Raw genomic sequence first — 17,500 nt, forward strand, 5'->3', positions numbered from 1 at the left:
CCCCCCACCCCCAGCCTTCCCGCCTCCCTCCCCCCCACCCCCAGCCTTCCCGCCTCCCTCCCCCCCACCCCCAGCCTTCCCGCCTCCCTCCCCCCCACCCCCAGCCTTCCCGCCTCCCTCCCCCCCACCCCCAGCCTTCCCGCCTCCCTCCCCCATCCTGTTGTTGGGATGAACCTGAACAGGGCTGTCCCGGCCTTGACTGGGGCTCTCTCACACCCAGCTGGGCGCCGCTCATTAGTCGGGTTGCCCTACGCCAGCCCCGAAAGTGAACACACCCTGTCCCCAGGCCCATCCATCACTGCCGGCTCCTTTCACGGAGCCTTTCTTCCCTCTCCCAGTGAATGGGCATCAGCGGAGTGTTCGGCCGACGTGCTCAGAATTATTCACTTGGGGTTCCTTCCCTGAGTTTTATGAGGCTCTGCCCTGGAGTCTTTTTTTTTTTTTTTAATTTTTTTTTCATGTTTACTTTTGAAACAGAGAGGGACAGAGCGTGAGCAGGGGAGGGGCAGAGAGAGAGGGAGGACAGAATCCGAAGCAGGCTCCAGGCTCCGAGCTGTCCGCACAGAGCCTGAAACCGTGCTTGAACCCATGAACCATGAGAGAGCACTAGTGGGAGAGGGGCAGAGGAAGAAGGAGAGAGAGAGAATCCCAAGCAGGCTCCACACTTAGCACAGAGCCCCACGTGGGACTTGAACTCACAAACTGAGCCGAAATCAAGAGTAAGATGCTTAACCAACTGAGCCACCCAGGCATCTGACTGGTATCTTTATAAGAAGAAGAAATTGGGGGAGAACCTGGGCTCAGGATCTCACGGTTCATGGGTTCAAGCGCCGCGTCGAGCTCTGTGCTGACAGCTCGGAGCCTGGAGCCTGTTTCGGATTCTGTGTCTCCCTCTCTCTCTGCCCCTCCCCCACTCATGCTCTGTCTCCCTCTGTGCCTTGAAAATAATTAAACATTAAAAAATTAAAAAAAAAAAAGAAATTAGGACACAGACACACACAGAGGGAAGACACAGGGAGAAGAGAGCCATCTACAAGCCAAGTCGGGAGGTCTCGGCCCCCTAGCCTGTGATACTTTGTTATGGCCGCTCTAGCAACCTAACACAAGGATCCCCCCCTGTGGGGAGACTAGCTTGGATTTTCCGAGTGGGCCCAATGTAATCACAAGGGTCCTTACAAGTGAAGGAGGGGAACCAGAGGGTCTAAGAAGGAGAATGGTGTCAGAAGTACAGGTCAGACTGAGGGGGGTGGGGGGGTCTGAAGATAGAGGAAGGGGCCAGAAGCCAAGGGACGTGGGGGCCTCCAGAAGCTGGCTACAGCAAGGAGCAAAATCTTCCCCTAGAGCCCTTCAGAGGGGATGCAGCCCTACCTACCACCTTGATTTTAGCCCTATGAGATCCATTTTGGACTTGGGACTTCCAGAATAGTAACATAATAAGTTTGGATTTGGGTTTTTTGTTTGTTTGTTTTCACAGCAGCAACAGGGAGCTAACACATTGTCCAATAGGCACTTAGACATATGGGCATAGGTGTGGGGAGTCACAGCACACAGAGTAATTGAAGCCATTGTGAACAAAGAACCCGTTTGGAGAAGCGTGTGAGTGAGGACAGTTGAGGTCTAGGCAAGAACCTACAGAGACCAGCATTTCAGGACAGGACAGCTCACACGGCCGTGTCTCTGACGGGGGCACGTGGTCCATGCTCTGGGGATTGAAATGCTGGGCTAATGGCCACTCCCGAGGCACAGGTCCAGAGGTTGTGTCTGAGAAGGGGGTCGGAGAAAGCGAGGGACTAAGGGCCAGGCGGCGAGTCAGATGACGGTCACCATAGTTAGAATCCTGTGTCCCTCCCCTTCCAGGCCTCCTTCCCATGCAGCCCTGCAGGAAAATGGCCATTATTTGCACCCACGCTTCTTTATGGATGGAAGGTGAGACCAACATGATTACCAGAGAGACTGTTGGCTGTCACTTTTGACGCTCATGCTGGAGAGCCCTGCTGGGCAGTGGGGGGTGGCCCTTGCTCAGCTTTCTCCTTGGTAGGAGACCTGATTGGGAGTGCCCCTCCTTCCCGCACCTACAGCACAGTCCCTCGGGTACAGCAACCCCCCCCACTGGCGATCTGAGGGAGCAGACAGCACAGGGCCAGGGCCTGGCTCAGCTCCCATAGCCCCCAGAGCCATGCACAGCAGTCTGCATAGACAGAAGCCTCCGATGGGATGGGAAAGAACCGGCCATATCCTGTGGGTGCTAAGGGCACGGGCTCAGGGATCCGGGGTGGAGCAGGAAGCAGGACCTGGATGGGTAGCCACCGGTTTAGCAGGGACAAGGAGGGACCAGTCCCAAGGCTCACCAGGGAGTCCTCTCTAGTCTTTTTTTTTTTTTTTTATGTCTTTATTTTCTTTTGAGAGAGAGAGAGACAGAGCGTGAGCAGGGGAGGAGCAGAGAGAGGGAGACACAGAATCCAAAGCAGGCTCCAGGCTCTGAGCCATCAGCACAGAGCCCGATGCGAGCTCTGTGGCTCAAACTCACAAACTGCGAGATCATGACCTGAGCCGAAGTCGGACGCTCAACCGGCTGAGCCACTCAGGGGCCCCATGGAGTCCACTCTAGTCTTAAAGGAAGCAAGGAGGGTCTTTCTTTGGAGAAAGGGCGGGCAAGCCCCCAGCTTCTCTCCCTGCAGAAAGCCGCGGAGCTCAGCCACTGTGCTTCCTGGAAAAGTGATACTGGCTGTTGACTTAGATCCTTGTTACATCCTTCTCAGCACTCAGCAGAAGAGCCTGGCCTGGGAGGTACCAAGGCCACCCTGTTGTGACAGCATCACCTCGTGCCAGCAGCCGGAGACCCCCATCCCCACCCCCTGCATTTGTGCGTGGCTCGTAGGAGATGCTCAGAACGCTGGCTTCTTTCCTGGCTGGTGGCTCCGTCTGTCTGTCCTCCTGGTGCCTGGCCACTTCCCTGCTTGGCGTTCTGGGCCCCTGCTGGGTGTGTCCTCCCCTCCTGTCTCCCAACCTCAGCTGCACTCCTGCTTTCCCTGCCTCGCAGCCCAGAGCCCACCACAGCGACCCTGGGGGTCTCTGGAGAGCTGAATGGGGGGCAAGGGGTGTAATGGGTGTGGCCTCAGGAACCAGGCCTTCTGGATTTTAATCCTGGCTTGCTGCTCCTAGCTTGGTGTCCCCGTGCCTCACTTATCTCATCTGTGAGATGGGGTTGATGATAAGAGTAGCACCTGAGAACGGGGTCTTGGGAAGGATTGGGTCAGTTTCCGGCATGCAGTTAGCACCCAAGAAATGTCCTCTATTTTCCGCCTGGGTCCTTCCTCTGCTCTTCAGAGAGCCCGCTCCAGAGTGTCCTTGCCAACTGCACTTACCCCCTCCCCCTGCCCCTTCTCAGAGCCCGCCGCTGACGCACCCCACAGCCCGGAAACTTCACCAGGCACGTGCTCGGGCAGTCCCGTCATGCACACCTCCTATCAGACACATTCAGGGGTTGTGGGGTGTAGTTTTCCAGTCACCTCTGGAGATAGTGACAAAGTGATGGGCGCAGGGGGGGCGGGGAGCAGGGACAGGCGGGGACGAGGTGTTGTGAGTCTGGCAATGCTGCAGGAACCGAGAGAGGAATCCATCACTGCGTGTTCATCCAGACCCAGAGCCGGCCTTTCTTCTCCCGTTAAGGACAAGGCGGGCAGGACATCGAGGACACGGTGAATCTGGTGCGGGGGCCAAGTAGCAGAGGGCCAGGTTGTAAGACCCAGAGAAGCAGAAGAGACTGGGCCAGGAGGGAGGAAGAAGGACTTGGGAGGCAGAGGGAGGCCACGTGCCCCCTTCCTGTGCTCGCTGTCCTGAGTTCACGGCGACGTCGACAGGCTGACCCCCAGGTCGCCGCCTGCCTCACCCTGGCCCCGCTGATTCATCCCGGAAGGTTCTTTTCCCATATCTCTTTTTGGTCTCAGTGCTGGGCTTGTGGGGAAAGAAAGAGTCAGGGGCGTTCGCTCTGTCTGCGACCTCAGCGTCTCAGAGAGGGGCTATCAGCTCCTGGCGGGGGGCGGGGGGGGGGGGGGCGGCGAGGACCCGTGGGGACAGTCTTGGGACTCCGGGTGGGAGAGAATGAAAACGCAGGGGACACCGAGAAAGAGCGCACGATTCAACATTACGTCAGTTCCTTTAAGGACTCAGATTAAGACAAAATCTCCCGAACAGAACAGCTGTGGGTGGAAGGGTACAGTCCGCGGAGCAGAGACACGTGGATGCCGGTCCCGTCCTCCGATCCACGGGCACCGGAAGAGTCTCGGTGGAGATGCTTTCCCCCAGAAATGCGGCGCCTGGCCTGGGCCACATTCCAGACCAGCTGCGCAGACGCCGCAGCGTCCCATGCGGCGATGGCCTTTGGCAAAAGCCCCTCAGCGTGATGCTGGCATGTTCCCTGGTCCACGCCCATGTGCGGAGATCCCAATGGTGATGAGTGATTCTCGGGGGATGTTTCCTCATTATTCTTGCTGAGATGCTAGCTTAAGGGGCAGGGCGCGTGGGCAAGCATTGCTGGAAACTTCCAGGTGAGTCCAGACCTTGGATACTTCCTAGAGTCATGGCTGCCCCCAGACTCCCAGCAAGACGTACATAACAGTAGCCTCCACATGGGCCTTTCTACCACGGCTGCGCCCAGACCACGAGCTTTGGGGCGGACGTAGGGAGACACAGGGAATGTGGATTCCCAGTGAGCGAGCTGAGAGCCCGTCCTGTTTACTCTCACGTAAGAAAGCATCAGGGGAGGCGAGAGTGATAGTATAGGGCCGCTGCGGAATCTGCATTCAGGCCAGAGAAAGGCGGGTAGATGGTCTGTAAGCCCTGTCACTCGAGGCACTAGAACGACAGTTAAGGACAAAGCACTTGCAGTGCACCCCAGACGGGACTTGACCGCCTTATGCAGGGGACAGTTCAGCTAGAGGACCTGGCTACGCTGTCCGAATGAGACACATGGTCGTTTTGGGTGAAGCCCCAAAGGCCACGGGCCCCCCAAGTTCTGGCTTCTCAGCTTCTCAGGTGGGTGGGGCAGGGGTGGCCCCCTGGGACAGGTACCTGCCTCCATGGAGTTTCCCATGATGCAGAAGGACCTAGGTGAGGTTCTGACTCTGCATCTGGAACTACCACAGAGGATGGAAATACTGGAGGCTTGTTGGGGGGGGGGGGTTGCCACGGTGACAGGGGAGCAGGGCCCAGAAACCCTAGAGAGGCTGCCCTCCCTTCACACCTCGTTATCCGTGCTCTCCACTGGACCTCTGGCCCGGCCCAGGGCAGCCTCCTGGTCTGTCACCTCAGAGCCTCTGCTCACCCTAAGCCCCAGATTTGGGGAGCGCTTACCTCACGGGTGCTCTCTGCTTGGTGGACCCCCTGGAAACCCCCTTCCGGTCTGTGGCCTCATCGTGGCCCCTGGAGAGGCTGCACTAAGGCAGGTGGGAAGCAGGCCAAGAGGCAGGAAGTTGCCGTGCAGTTGCCTAATTTCGTTAAGCTCCCTCCCCTCCCCCGTCCCCCACCTGGACTTTTGCCCCCCAAATTTCCGCCCCCCGCCCCCCGCCCCCTTTGCTAGCTCTTATCTTTCCTGTTGTCCTCCATTCCAATGGCACAGTCCCCAATCCCTCCGTCCTCTCCCCTGTCTGGGCGAGATGCCCCCTCTGTGTTCCTGCACCTGCCACGTTTCCCCCATAGGGCGCCCAGCACGGGTGTTGCAGCCGCACCTCGGCCTGGCCATATGTCTCGCTTTGGAATGAAGCTGTCTGGCCGGTTCCCATCCCAGGGCCTGGCCCTGGAGAAGGGCGCCCAGTAAATGTTCGCTCCTTCGGTGGCTATAGGCAGGGAGACCAGACATTGGGATTTTTCTAAAGCAAATCCTCTCTCTCTGGAAACCCACAGACTGTTCAGGTGCGGCGCGTGGTCTCTGGTCCTCGATGGAGGTGAAGGACAGAACAATCTTACAGAATCCCTCTGCGGTCTCTGTCTTGCTGTTCTAGAATTGGGGGTGGGGCCGGGTAGACAGGGGGAAAGGGGGAGTCAGGGCAACATGCACTTTTGCTTGGCTAATTGTCAAGTTCACAGGGGAGCTAGAAGGTCAAACTGTGACACCCCCAGTCCAGCCCACACGACCTCTGATGTAAAAACTCTATAACCCGGAGTTAAATTTCCTCAGCTGGCTGACTCCCAGCGCCTTTTCTGGGGTCGGGGGAGGGGGGACGCGCCTTCTTCCAAAGCGTTTCTCCCTGGCCACCCTTACTGTTCACTCTTCGCCGTGTTTTATACATGTGACTCGTCTCGTCTCTTGAAATGCCAATCAGTATCTTGCCCACAGAGAGAGCTGGGGCTGGTGAACACAGGGAGCCAGACCAGTCTTCTGGCTCTTCTGTGAGGGACCTCTACCAGTCAGTTCGGGTGCAAATGGGCGAATCCAGCTCAGGCACTCAGATGCAGAAACAGGAGGCTCTCCTTGGGGCACGGCCTGGCCGGAGGAATTTCCCAACATGCATAGCGCTCTGCGGAGAGAGTTAGATGGCTGGTACCTGGATGCAGGAGCAGGGAGTGAGCCTTGAAAGGGGATGCCTGCGGCCAGCGTCTAAGGGGAGGCAGGGCAGTTACAGAGAGCCTAAATGAGACACAGCCAGCAGCCCCCTCCAGCTGCACTCGGAGCCCTGAGCTCTTCCCCGCAGGGCCAGGAAGAGGCTTCGCTGGTCTGCTTTATGGCTAGCCCCACCCCCAAGAAGATGGGGATGTTGATGTCCTTGTCAGATCTCCTCCCGGTGGAGGGGGCGGGGCGGCAGGGAGAACAGAGCTGTTGGCCGCCATCAGCGATTCAGGAAGAAGGACTTGAGGCTCTGGAAGAAAACGGACTTCTGTCTCTGCTTCTGTTTCTTTTTGATGATGGGCACCCACACCAGCCCGCACACCAGCATCATGAGTCCCAGCGACAGGAAGGCGGGCCCTATCATCTTAAGGACCTTAAGGCTGTTGTTGCCCAGGTGCAGGGTGTAGGCCAGGCAGGTGATGACCACGCCGAAGAGCAGGATGGCGCCCCCCACCGACATGATGACGATGGGTTTACGGTAGATTTCCCAGTTACTCCTGGGGGTGGCGGTCCAGACAGACTCACTTCTGGAGCTGATGCACAGGGAGCTGGCGGTCTGGCTGGGCAGCAGGTCCTTGGATTCCGGAGACTTCTCCTCGACCTCCAGGGCCCTGGGGAGAGCCTCCATTGTCACGGCTCCTCGGGACTGGGCACCCGGTACCCGCAACAGTTAGAAGCAGGGGTGAAGCCAAAGCGGTCCTCACACGCCCTTCCTGTTCTCAGCATCCGTCTGCAGCCTGGCTCTCAGCGGAGGGCGATGCCTGGCTTTGTGCTAAAGCCAAAAAGAAAGTCAGACGAGATCCACATAAATAAGAAACCACTCCCTGGCATGCTTTTTGTCTTACTCTTTTTTTTCCTTTTTTTTTTAAAGAATTTTTTAATGTTTATCTGTTTTTGAGAGAGAGAGAGACAAAGCACAAATGGTGGGTGGGGCAGAGAGAGGGAGACACAGAATCCGAAACAGGCTCCAGGCTCTGAGCTGTCAGCACAGAGCCTGACGCAGGGCTCGAACCCACGAACTGCGAGATCGTGACCTGAGCCGAAGTTGGACGCTTAACCGACTGAGCCTCGCAGGCACCCCTCTCTTGCTCTTAAAACACCAGACTGTGTATGGACTGGAGAACAGCACGGCCCAGGATTTTATGTGCTTTTTCAGCACTGGACAGTCATGCCCCGGGCTCAGAGTGTGACCTTTTTGATATCTAAATGCCCCCTTTCCCCACCCTCCTCATGAGTTACATCAAATCAGATTCCTACCTTCCCATTCTTTAGCGGGTAAAGGAGTGGAGTCGATCCCACCACCTGTTTGGATTTCGCATCCAGAACCCGTGTGTGTACCTCTCGGTCACCAGAGCCCTCTCCTCCCCTGGCTGGTCACCTGTGCAGAGCAGTTCTGGAGCTTCCGAGAGGCACCACTTACCTGGAAAGCCAAAGCTTTCCACCAGAGCTGTGCTAGCTCAGGGGCCTTGAACGCAGCATTTTTGAACTTTCGTTCAAAAAAAAAAAAAAAAAAAAAAAAAAAAACTTTATCAAGTTCGAGTGCCAATGCCTATGTATTTGCAATAAGGCACTAAGATGAATGGCTGGATTTAGACACTTTTCCTGGTATTTTAGGTACTTTTTGTGTGTGGGAGGAAGGGGAGGCTGGGAGAACCCGGGGGGTGGGGAGGGGAGGTCTTCACCGAGTCACCGTCACCGCCCGGATTCCTGTCCTTGACTTGCCTCCAGATGGTCTGGTGCAGGGTTCGTGCCCTAGAGATGCGACATCCCCATCGGGTAGTGAGCAAGTCAGAAGACAACTTCCTTTCTGCTTCCTTCCTCCCTCCCTCTCGATGATCCTGAGCATAAATCCACCACTTTTTTGTAATGTTTATTTATTTTGAGAGAGAGAGAGGGAGAGAGAGAGAGAATCCCAAGCAGGCTCTGCCCTGTCAGTGCAGGGGTGGGGCTGGACCTCATGACCCGTGAGATCATGACCTGAGCCAAAACCAAGAGTCGGATGCTTAACCGACTGAGCCACCCAGGCGCCCCTAAATCCGCGTTTCTTTACGACACTGCTTGTCTCCGTTCTTCCTGGCAGAGCCCGGAGCCTCCCCACATGAAGTCCAGGCAGAGCTGAGCTCTGGGACCATGCTGGCCACTCTGTCCTCTCAGGTCCCCAGAGCCACAGACTCTCCGTCTGTTCTCTGCAGGGCCCCTGCCTGCCTGGGGTGACTTTCTGCAAGCAGCGCTCTCTCCAGCCCCTGCTCTCCTCCCTCCTTGGATCCACTGTCTTTGGTCCTCAGCTCCCGCCCTTTCCCTCCTCCAGGTGGCCTGAGACTCTTCCTCCAACCTCTTCTTCTGTGTCCTGTTGGATCAGGCCCCAGGATGGGGTTTACTCTGTGTGAGTGGGGCACCAGAGAGCAATTTCCAACAGCAAAAGGTGTGTTGGGGAAGGTGGGCAGTTCATCCCAGTCACAGTGGGCTCCCCCCACCAAATAGGGTGAGTCAGACCCAAATACGGAGAGGGGTGCATGTCTGGAAGTCATGGTATTGGCTCCTGGGTGAAAGGTAGCTTGGGATAGGGGCCCCTGGGTGGCTCAGTCAGTTGGCTAAGCATCCGACTCTTGATTTTGGTTCGGGTCATGATCTCACAGTTTGTGGGTTCAAGTCCCGCATCGGACTCTGTGCTGGCAGTGCAGAGCCTGCTTGGGATTCTCCCTCCCTCTCTCTCTCTCTCTGTCTCTCTGTCCTTCCCCCCGATTGCTCTCCATCTCTCTCTCAAAATAAATAAATATAAACTTTAAAAAAAAGAGAGAGAAAGGAAAGGCAACTTGGGATAAAGGAGATGGTGTCCAGAGCTTGGAACACTCTGGAACTGCTGCTTCCTCTTTATCAAGGCTCTTCCACGAACAGCAGCATCACTGAGCGAATGGTTTCTCCTCCAACGCTTCCCTCCCAGTGCTCATCTCAAACTTAATCCCTCACCTCCCATCCTCCTTCACCCCTGCAGCAGCTCAGGCCTGAACCACTGGACCTGGTGTTGTCCCCCACGTCCCCGTCCCCGAACCATAATGCTCCCCCTTCCTACCACAAGCGGTCATAGACCCCTCCCCTTTGCCACGGAGGAAATAAGAGCTGTAAAATTGCCTTGCCTTCAGAATATAGATATTCACGTTCATGTACGCTCATCTAGAGAGAGGCTATTTGGATCTCTGTGTCCAATGACTTTGAAGAATATGGCGGATGTGCTTTTGTAAGTAAAGGCGCCCAGGTGTTCCCTTCCCCTTGGGTCCTGTGGTCTCTTTGCATAAGCCACGCAGCTGTTTGTAAAGTGATCTTTTCCCCTACGGGCTGGGGGTAAGGAGGGGCATCACAGAGCGTGTTATGAGGTCCTAGCGAGGGGACTTTGTGCCGGTTAGTGCAGCCTGGTTTCTTATGTGGATGTATTGACGTCCCCAGTAGGATTTTCTCTCTGGGTAGTCATTTCCACCGCTTGGCGGTGAAGATCCAGCCCAAAGGGTGCTGCCTGTGGATGCTGGGGGTCCCTCCCTCCCTGCAGTGGGTTGAATTGTCCACCCAGAACCTCAGAATGTGACCTTATTTGGATACAAGGTCTTTGCAGGTGTAATTAAGGCAAGGGTCTGCAGAGGAGATCATTCTCAAAGAGACCAGTCCAATGACCACGTCCTTCTAAGAGGAAGGAGAGGAAAATTTGACATACAGAGGGAAGCCTTCCTGAAGACGGAGGCAGAGGTCGAAGTGATGCTTCCACAGGTCAAGGACAGCCGAGGATTGCAGCAGTGGCCAGAAGCGAGGAGAGAGGCATGGCATGGCTTCTCCCTCAGAACCTCCGGAAGGAACCAGCTGCGACGTCACCTTGATTTTGTACTCTGACCTCCCGAACCATGAGAGAATAAACTTTCGTTGTTTTCAGTGACTGAGTCTGTGGTAATTTAGTACAGCAACCCCCCACCCAAAACGAACACACCCACCTTTAATGTCCTTGACATCTCAGAGGTGGACAAGGACTGAGGCCCCAAAGTTGGGCTGGCAGAGGAGACAGTGGAAGGAAGGCCGGAGATGCCGGGGCTTCTGGACTCACCAGAGATTTGAATGTGGGGCTCAGCCCTCAGAGCAGCCATCTGAGAAGGGAGGATGGGTCCCTCTAACCTGGAGACCATGTTTGGAGCATCAGGAGGCAGACTTAGCCACACGATTGGGGTTGGGCAGGCTGCAGGCTGGCGCCAAGATGGCTCCCTGGATTGGGACCACACAGCCGCGAGAAGGAAAGAATCACGAGCTGACAAGCCCAAGCACGAAGGAACATGCACTTATGTCCAAACACAACACTGACCGAGAGAAGCCAGACACACCTCCGTTTACATAAAACCCCATTTACATAACATGAGATTTCATTTACATAAAATTCAAAATCTGTGCTATTTGCAATTAGGGATAGTGGTTCCCTTTGGTGGGGGTAGCGGGTGGGGGACACAATGGAAACTTCTGGGGTGCTGTAATGTTCTGATTCTTGGTCTGGCTACCGCGGGTTACATGGGTGTGTCTGTGCTGTATATTCATGATATGACTAGTTTTCTGTGTGCACATTAAATAGCAATAAAATGTTTAAACAGAGATAGTTAAAAGGCGTAACTAAGGGCAACATGTTCCCCTTTTTGGATTCTGACTAGAACAGACCCATTATATAAAGACATTTGGGGATAATTTTAAGGAAGTTTGAATTTGGATTGGGTTAGATGACACTAAGAATTAAAAATTTGTATTTGCAGGGCGCCTGGGTGGCTCAGTTGCTTGAGTATCTGACTTCTGTTCAGGTCATGATCTTGCAGTTCGTGAGTTCGAGCCCCGCATCGGGCTTGCTGCTGTCAGCACAGAACCCGCTTCGGATCCTCGGTCCCCCTCTCTCTGCCCCTCCCCCACTTGCACTCTCTCTGTCGCAAAAATAATAAACATAAAAATTAAAACAATTAAAAAATAAAAATTTGTATTTGGTAACGCTATTGTGGACACAAAAGCAAATGTCTTAAATTTTTTTTAATGTTTATTTCTGAGAGAGAGACAGCGTGAGTGGGTGAGGGGCAGAGAAAGAGAGAGAGACAGAATCCAAAGCAGTATCTAGGCTCCGAGTTGTCCTCACAGACCCTGACACGGGGCTCGAACTTGTGAACTGCGAGAACATGACCTGAACCAAAGTTGGACACTCAACCCACTGAGCCACCCAGGGCGCCCCCAAAAGCAAATGTCTTAAAGATACGGAGATGCGTCTTGAAACATCATACAGGGGAGAAATGCTATGATGCTGTGATTCACACAAAAACATTAAACTCTGGATGCAATATGACAAAATGCTTAATGTTATTAAATCTGGGTGGTGGCTATCTAGAAGTTCATTATTATACTACCTCTCTACTTTTGTGAATGTTTGCAAAAGCTTATGATGATGGGAGTCTGAATATACATATAGACAATGACCAGACCACATATAAAGTCAGAACTCTGACCCACAGTCTGCAGGAATCAGCCCAGGAAGCCAACCTGGTATCTGTAAGTCTGACTTTTAGGAAGTCAGGCCATGGTCTCTAGCAACTGACCCAGCAAGCAAGACGATAACCAAGGACAAATGCCTTTTGACAACAGGAGCAATTCGACTGGGAAAAGAAAGTCCTTTGGACAAGCAGTGTGGACCAACTGATGTTCCAAAGGGAAAAAAATGAAACTCGACCCCACCCCACCGCATCAACAAAAAAATTAATCTGAGACAGATCACGGGCACAACCTGAACATAAAAGCTAAAACTGTAAAGATTCTAGGAGGAAACAGAGGAGAACACCGTTGTGATCTGGAGGCAGGCGAGCGTCCTCAGGGTAGAGTAGGCAATAACCAAGAACGAAATCTTAACCAAGTAAGACCTCATCGTGACTGAAAACTCCTGTTCATTAAAAGCCACTGAGAAGAGGGGCCCCTGGGTGGCTCAGTCAGTTAAGCATCCGAGTTCAGCTCTGGTCTTGACCTCATGGTTCGAGTTCGATCCCCGTGTCCAGCTCTGTGCTGACAGCTCAGAGCCTGGAGCCTGCTTCCGATTCTGTGTCTCCCTCTCACTCTGCCCCTCCCCCGCTCAAGCTCTGTCTCTCTCTCAAAAATGAATAAACATTAAAAAATATTTTTAAAAAGTAAATAAAATGGGCAAAATATTTAGACATACCATTACAAAGGGAGGTAAACAGATGGACAAGAACCCCATGAAAAAGTGCTCGATGCTGATACTCAACAGGGACATGCAAATTAAAACCACCAGGAGATACAGCCACACGCTCACTAGAATGGTTAGTATTTAAAACGGTGAACCGGGGAGCAATCAGAACTCTCTCGTATGCTGATGGTGGGGACATAACATGGCAGGTGCACTTTGGAAAACAAGCTTGGGAGTTTCTTATGAAGTTAAACACACACCTACCTTATTCCTCCTAGAAGTTCCACCCCCAGCTAATTATTTGTCCAAGAGACATGAAAGCCTATGCCTACTAATGACTTGTGTAAGAATATTCATACAGGACCTTCACCCACAGCACCCCAACCAGAAACAACCCAACAGCAAAGTGTGGATCCATACAGCGGAATGCCAGGCAATAAAAATGAATGAACAAGGAAAAGGAACAAAACTTTTGAGACACATGCGGCATGGATGAGTCTCATAGACATGCCGGGTGAAAGAAATCAGATTTATGAAAGAGGACATATGTTGTATATTTCCATTTATAGGACATTCTGGAAGCTTCTAAGAACGAATTGAAGGCGACAAACTCAAAACAGTCATTGTAGGGAAGGGAATTGCAGGAAGGAACTAATGGATTTCCCTGGAGCAAACGGAAATGTTCTGTGCGTGGTGTTGGTGTGAGTTTCGTGGCGGGGGGAGCCCATTTGCCCATGTGGCACACTAAGACCTGTGCGTTTCCATGTGTGTAAATTGCACCCCACAGATAAAAGGACCATTAAAACCCTAAAAATAATTGATGGGTCATGGTAGGGAGTAGGTGGAAATACAGCTGAACCGAGAATGGCAGAATGTCGATAAGGGTTGAGGCCGAATGATGGAATGTGGGGATCCAGCAAATGGGCGTGAGCAAGAAAGAAGTGGGTGCCTGGTTGGCTCTGTTGGTTGAGCGTCCGACTCTTGATTTCGGCTCAGGTCATGTTCTCAGAGTTGTGACTTGGAGCCCCATGTCTGGCTCTGTGCTGGGCTGGATGTAGAGCCTACTTGGGATGCTCTCTCTGTCTCTCTTTCTCTGTCTCTCTACCCCACCCCACTCGTGTGCTCTCTAAATAGAAAGATAGATGGATGGATGGATAGATAGATAGATAGATAGATAGATAGATAGATAGAAAAAATGAATGGATGGATGGATGGATAGATAAGGTGGATGGATGGATGGATAGATAGATAAGATGGATGGATGGATGGATAGATAGGTAGATAGATAGAGTGGATGGATGATAGATAGATAGGTAGGTAGATAGATAGATAGATAGATAGATAGATAGATAGATAAGGTGGATGGATGGATGGATGGATGAATGGGTAGATAGAGAGATAGAGAGATAGGGTGAAACATGTTACCCAGGAAAATGAGAGGTGTGGGCAGAGGCAAAATGACCCCAGAATAGGGTGGAGATGTTATAGGGAGATCTGGAAGGTGAGGGAGTCACTTGGCTCTTACAGGAAAGACTGTATAACTGATACTGATGAAGAGGAAATCCAGAAAGGTAGAGAAGGTGCTTCTTGGAGAAATTAGGAACTGGGACAGAAAATGCAGATGAGAGAGAGAGAGAGAGAGCTAAGAGTTTGTCCACCTTGTTTCTGGAAAGACACCATCCCTTGAGGGGAAACACAGACTTGCAGTGAGCCAGGGGGCCTTGGATGGAGCAAAGACTGGGTCCGGTGGCCTCAATGATCTTCTCCAGGAGGGAGGGACCCACAGGACCATCCCTTAATCTTGTTAGAGCTGGTCTACTCATCTACCACGTGCTCGTGATGGTGCACTTATTCGGAGACCCCGTCTACATGTGTCATTTCTGTGTGGGGCTGTTGACCTCGTATCCCCCAGGTTGCTATGCAGTGTTCTGCAAACAGTGCTCACCAACACCACAATGCTTTGCGACAACTCCCATGTGCTATCCTCTGCTAGATACTAGGAAGCCAGTCTCCCTCCATGCAGAGGAGCTCAGGGCGTGCGCGTTCCTTCACTCTTCTGCGCATAGTTGCTTGCTCAGTGGTGTCTCTGACAAATGAGGTGAAGAGATGTCTCCAGCGAGAGGGGAGAGAACTGGCTGGAAGATTTGGGCTTTTTCTCACGAGGTCACCTATTCATCTGCCAACATGCAAATGGTCTGGTGCTGTGTGTGTGTGTGTGTGTGTGTGTGTGTGTGTGTGTGTGTGTGTGGATTATGCGAGCTGGTGAGCGGCAGCGAGTGTCCCGGATAATAAGGACCAAATACTTGTCATCCAGCAGATTCCCTGAGCGTCTGAAACGTAGGGAATGGAGGTTGGAAGCGAAGTGAGTGAATTAGTGCCCTGGAGGTGAGCAGACAGTGTCTGTACCTTCTTTGGGACTGAGAGCGTTCCGTCCCCTCCCAGATCCCTTGAGGGGCTGGGGCTGGGGCTTTCTCAACTCCCTACGCTCTCCAGCAGGTTCGCTCAGTGCTCGGTGCTTTGCTGAGTCTGGGGACACAGCAGACGCTTGTTAAGTTAAATGATTCAAAAAGCAGGGGAGCTTTGGCAGGAGCAGGAGGAGAGGGTTTTGCCGGCAAGTGGAGCTCACCCTGCGAATTTGCTTGCTTTCCCGTCTCTGGTTGGGACCGTGGGGGCGGGGAAGGTGAGAACTGGCCAGCATCAAGTGCCCAGTCCTGTTTCTTCCACCCGATTGTTGTCAACGACACCCCCTGACCTGAGCGGGGCTGGTAGGGTGGGATTGGCAAAGCGGGGGGGCGCTGAGGCGGCTGTGAGGGGCCAGGCGGGCATGCTGCCCACGCCCCCACCCCCGGCCTCTAATGGACTGGCATCTGTCAATGGTGAGGAAGCTAAGCATCAGAGAGGTTAAGTGGCTTGCCCAAAGTTACTCAGTGGTGAGTAGCGAGCCAGGGTCAGAAGGGGAGTTTGGGAGTCTGGGTGGCTCCGGAGCCTGAGTTCGAGCCTATCCTGCTCCGCCTGGGGACAGTTTCAATGTTCTTTCCAAACCGAGGGAACGATGAGTGGGGAGGACACTGGGAATGGGGCCCAGGCAGCACACTGAAGTCCAGTGGTGGCTGCACTGGGTGCCGGGTAAGGCCTGGCGGTGCTGGGTAGAGCCATCGAGGAGGCCAGGGGCTGGAGCCGGGGCCCCTGAGCAGGGGCCGGAGCGGCCGGAGAGGACACAGAGTCCCCACCACTGTCACTCAGATGGAGCTAAAACGCCTGGTCCCTTTGCCTCCTGGCTCTCGGGGGGCAGCACTGTCCTAATCCCTCCTGTTTTACAGATAGGGACACTAAGGTCCAGAACCGCCTGGCCCCACACCCTTGACCATGCTTTCTCAGAGATGGGAGCCCTGTCTTTCCCCGTGTCCCGTCTTCGCTGCCCCCATTCCTGGCTTCCCACCAGTGCCTTCCCGCACATCCTCGCCTCGGCCCTTCGCTGGCCACGCCCTTCTCTGAATGCGCCAGTACTCGGTCCATAGTGTCACATTGCTAGATTTCGCCAATAAAATGACAGGGTGCCAGTAAATCTGAATTTCAGATAAAAAAAAAAACAAGTGCTTTTTTTGGGGGGGGTATAAGAATGTGCGTTATCCCACGTGAGACAGACACCAAAAGTTTCTTTTGTTGTTTATGAGAAATTGGATCTGGGCTGGGCATCCCGCTAAGCGGTCTCGGAACCCTCCTAAGGGACCCCGCTGTGCTTGGGCCTGGAGTTGTCTGTCCCTCCCCTGGCAGGAGCTGGGGCTATTCTGGGAAGCGTAAGGACGGAAAGCAGAGCTCGGAGAGAGGCCCCCCCCCCCTTGATGGACGCTGGGGCCAGAGAGCAGGGTCACCCGGTGGGAGAAGAGGGGGAGGGCAGGCCACAAAATACAAGTGGCGGAAATAACACGATTGGTTATTCCTGAGAAAGACCCATGCGTGGGTCTGTCTGTGACATTCCTGAGACACGGAGGGTCGTGCTGTCTCTCTCCGCCGGAGTCCCCACCAGTGACCCCCTTCTGATGAGGTGAGCGGGGCCCGGCTCCTGGGCTGATAACGTAGAGGCTACAGCAAACGTTTCTGAACGCGCTGCCGCTGTCCCCACAGCTCGGCCACCCATCTGTCACCTGCTCACAGCACTTCTGGGAAGGGAAGTTCCCCAAAGGCCATACTCCACCCAGACAGTGCCATTCACCTCCCCCTTCGTGTCACCGGGCCAGCATCCAGACCCTGCCCAGTAACGAGGTGGAAAAAAATAGCTCAGGTGGTAACGTCTGCTTTCACGGGGAGGATTGGTCCCCGTGGCACACGTTCACCCTGCACGTTCCTGTCCGGGTTTCGCCTTTTGAGACGAAGCCCGCCCCGGCCAGCTTGCTGCACCTTGTCTCCCTGGCACCCGCCCTCGGCGCCTGCCGCACCTGCGGCAGGGAGGGACAGGCAGACGCCGAGGTCTGATATCTGGGATGCACGGGAGGACATTCTGGGCGTGAGGTCCCGCCCGTGCACTCTGGGAGCTGAGGGCAGCCTGGCGCTTGGCCGTCTGGCGATTTTGTTCCCGCCTCTGCCCAGGTTTGAGACTGAGGTCCCTGCCCGGCCCTCCCTGCCCCTCCCAGCTGCCAGGGGTAAAGGCTGGATGCTGTACATCTAGCTGTCTGCACAACAGCTTCTGCTCTCCCAGGTGCATA

General features: G+C 54.1%; 2 protein-coding genes across 5 annotated transcripts in view; one reads left to right on the top strand and one right to left on the bottom strand.

Moving 5' to 3' along the window:
* Nucleotides 1–17,500, top strand: part of ADPRM (ADP-ribose/CDP-alcohol diphosphatase, manganese dependent) — a 291,610-nt gene that overhangs the window by 106,169 nt on the left and 167,941 nt on the right. The gene's annotated exons all lie outside the window — the stretch shown is intronic.
* On the bottom strand, nt 6,753–7,232 carry PIRT (phosphoinositide interacting regulator of transient receptor potential channels). Its single transcript, XM_047832686.1, has one exon. It carries the CDS (start codon nt 7,230–7,232, stop codon nt 6,825–6,827), a length of 408 nt encoding a protein of 135 aa, XP_047688642.1. The 3' UTR covers nt 6,753–6,824.

The sequence above is a fragment of the Prionailurus viverrinus genome, chromosome E1 (assembly GCF_022837055.1).
Source record: "Prionailurus viverrinus isolate Anna chromosome E1, UM_Priviv_1.0, whole genome shotgun sequence".
Classification (NCBI taxonomy): Eukaryota; Metazoa; Chordata; class Mammalia; order Carnivora; family Felidae; genus Prionailurus; species Prionailurus viverrinus.

Bases quoted from the DNA above. Each gene is read 5' to 3' on its own strand.
- PIRT (XM_047832686.1), bottom strand. From the start codon at position 7,232: ATGGAGGCTCTCCCCAGGGCCCTGGAGGTCGAGGAGAAGTCTCCGGAA.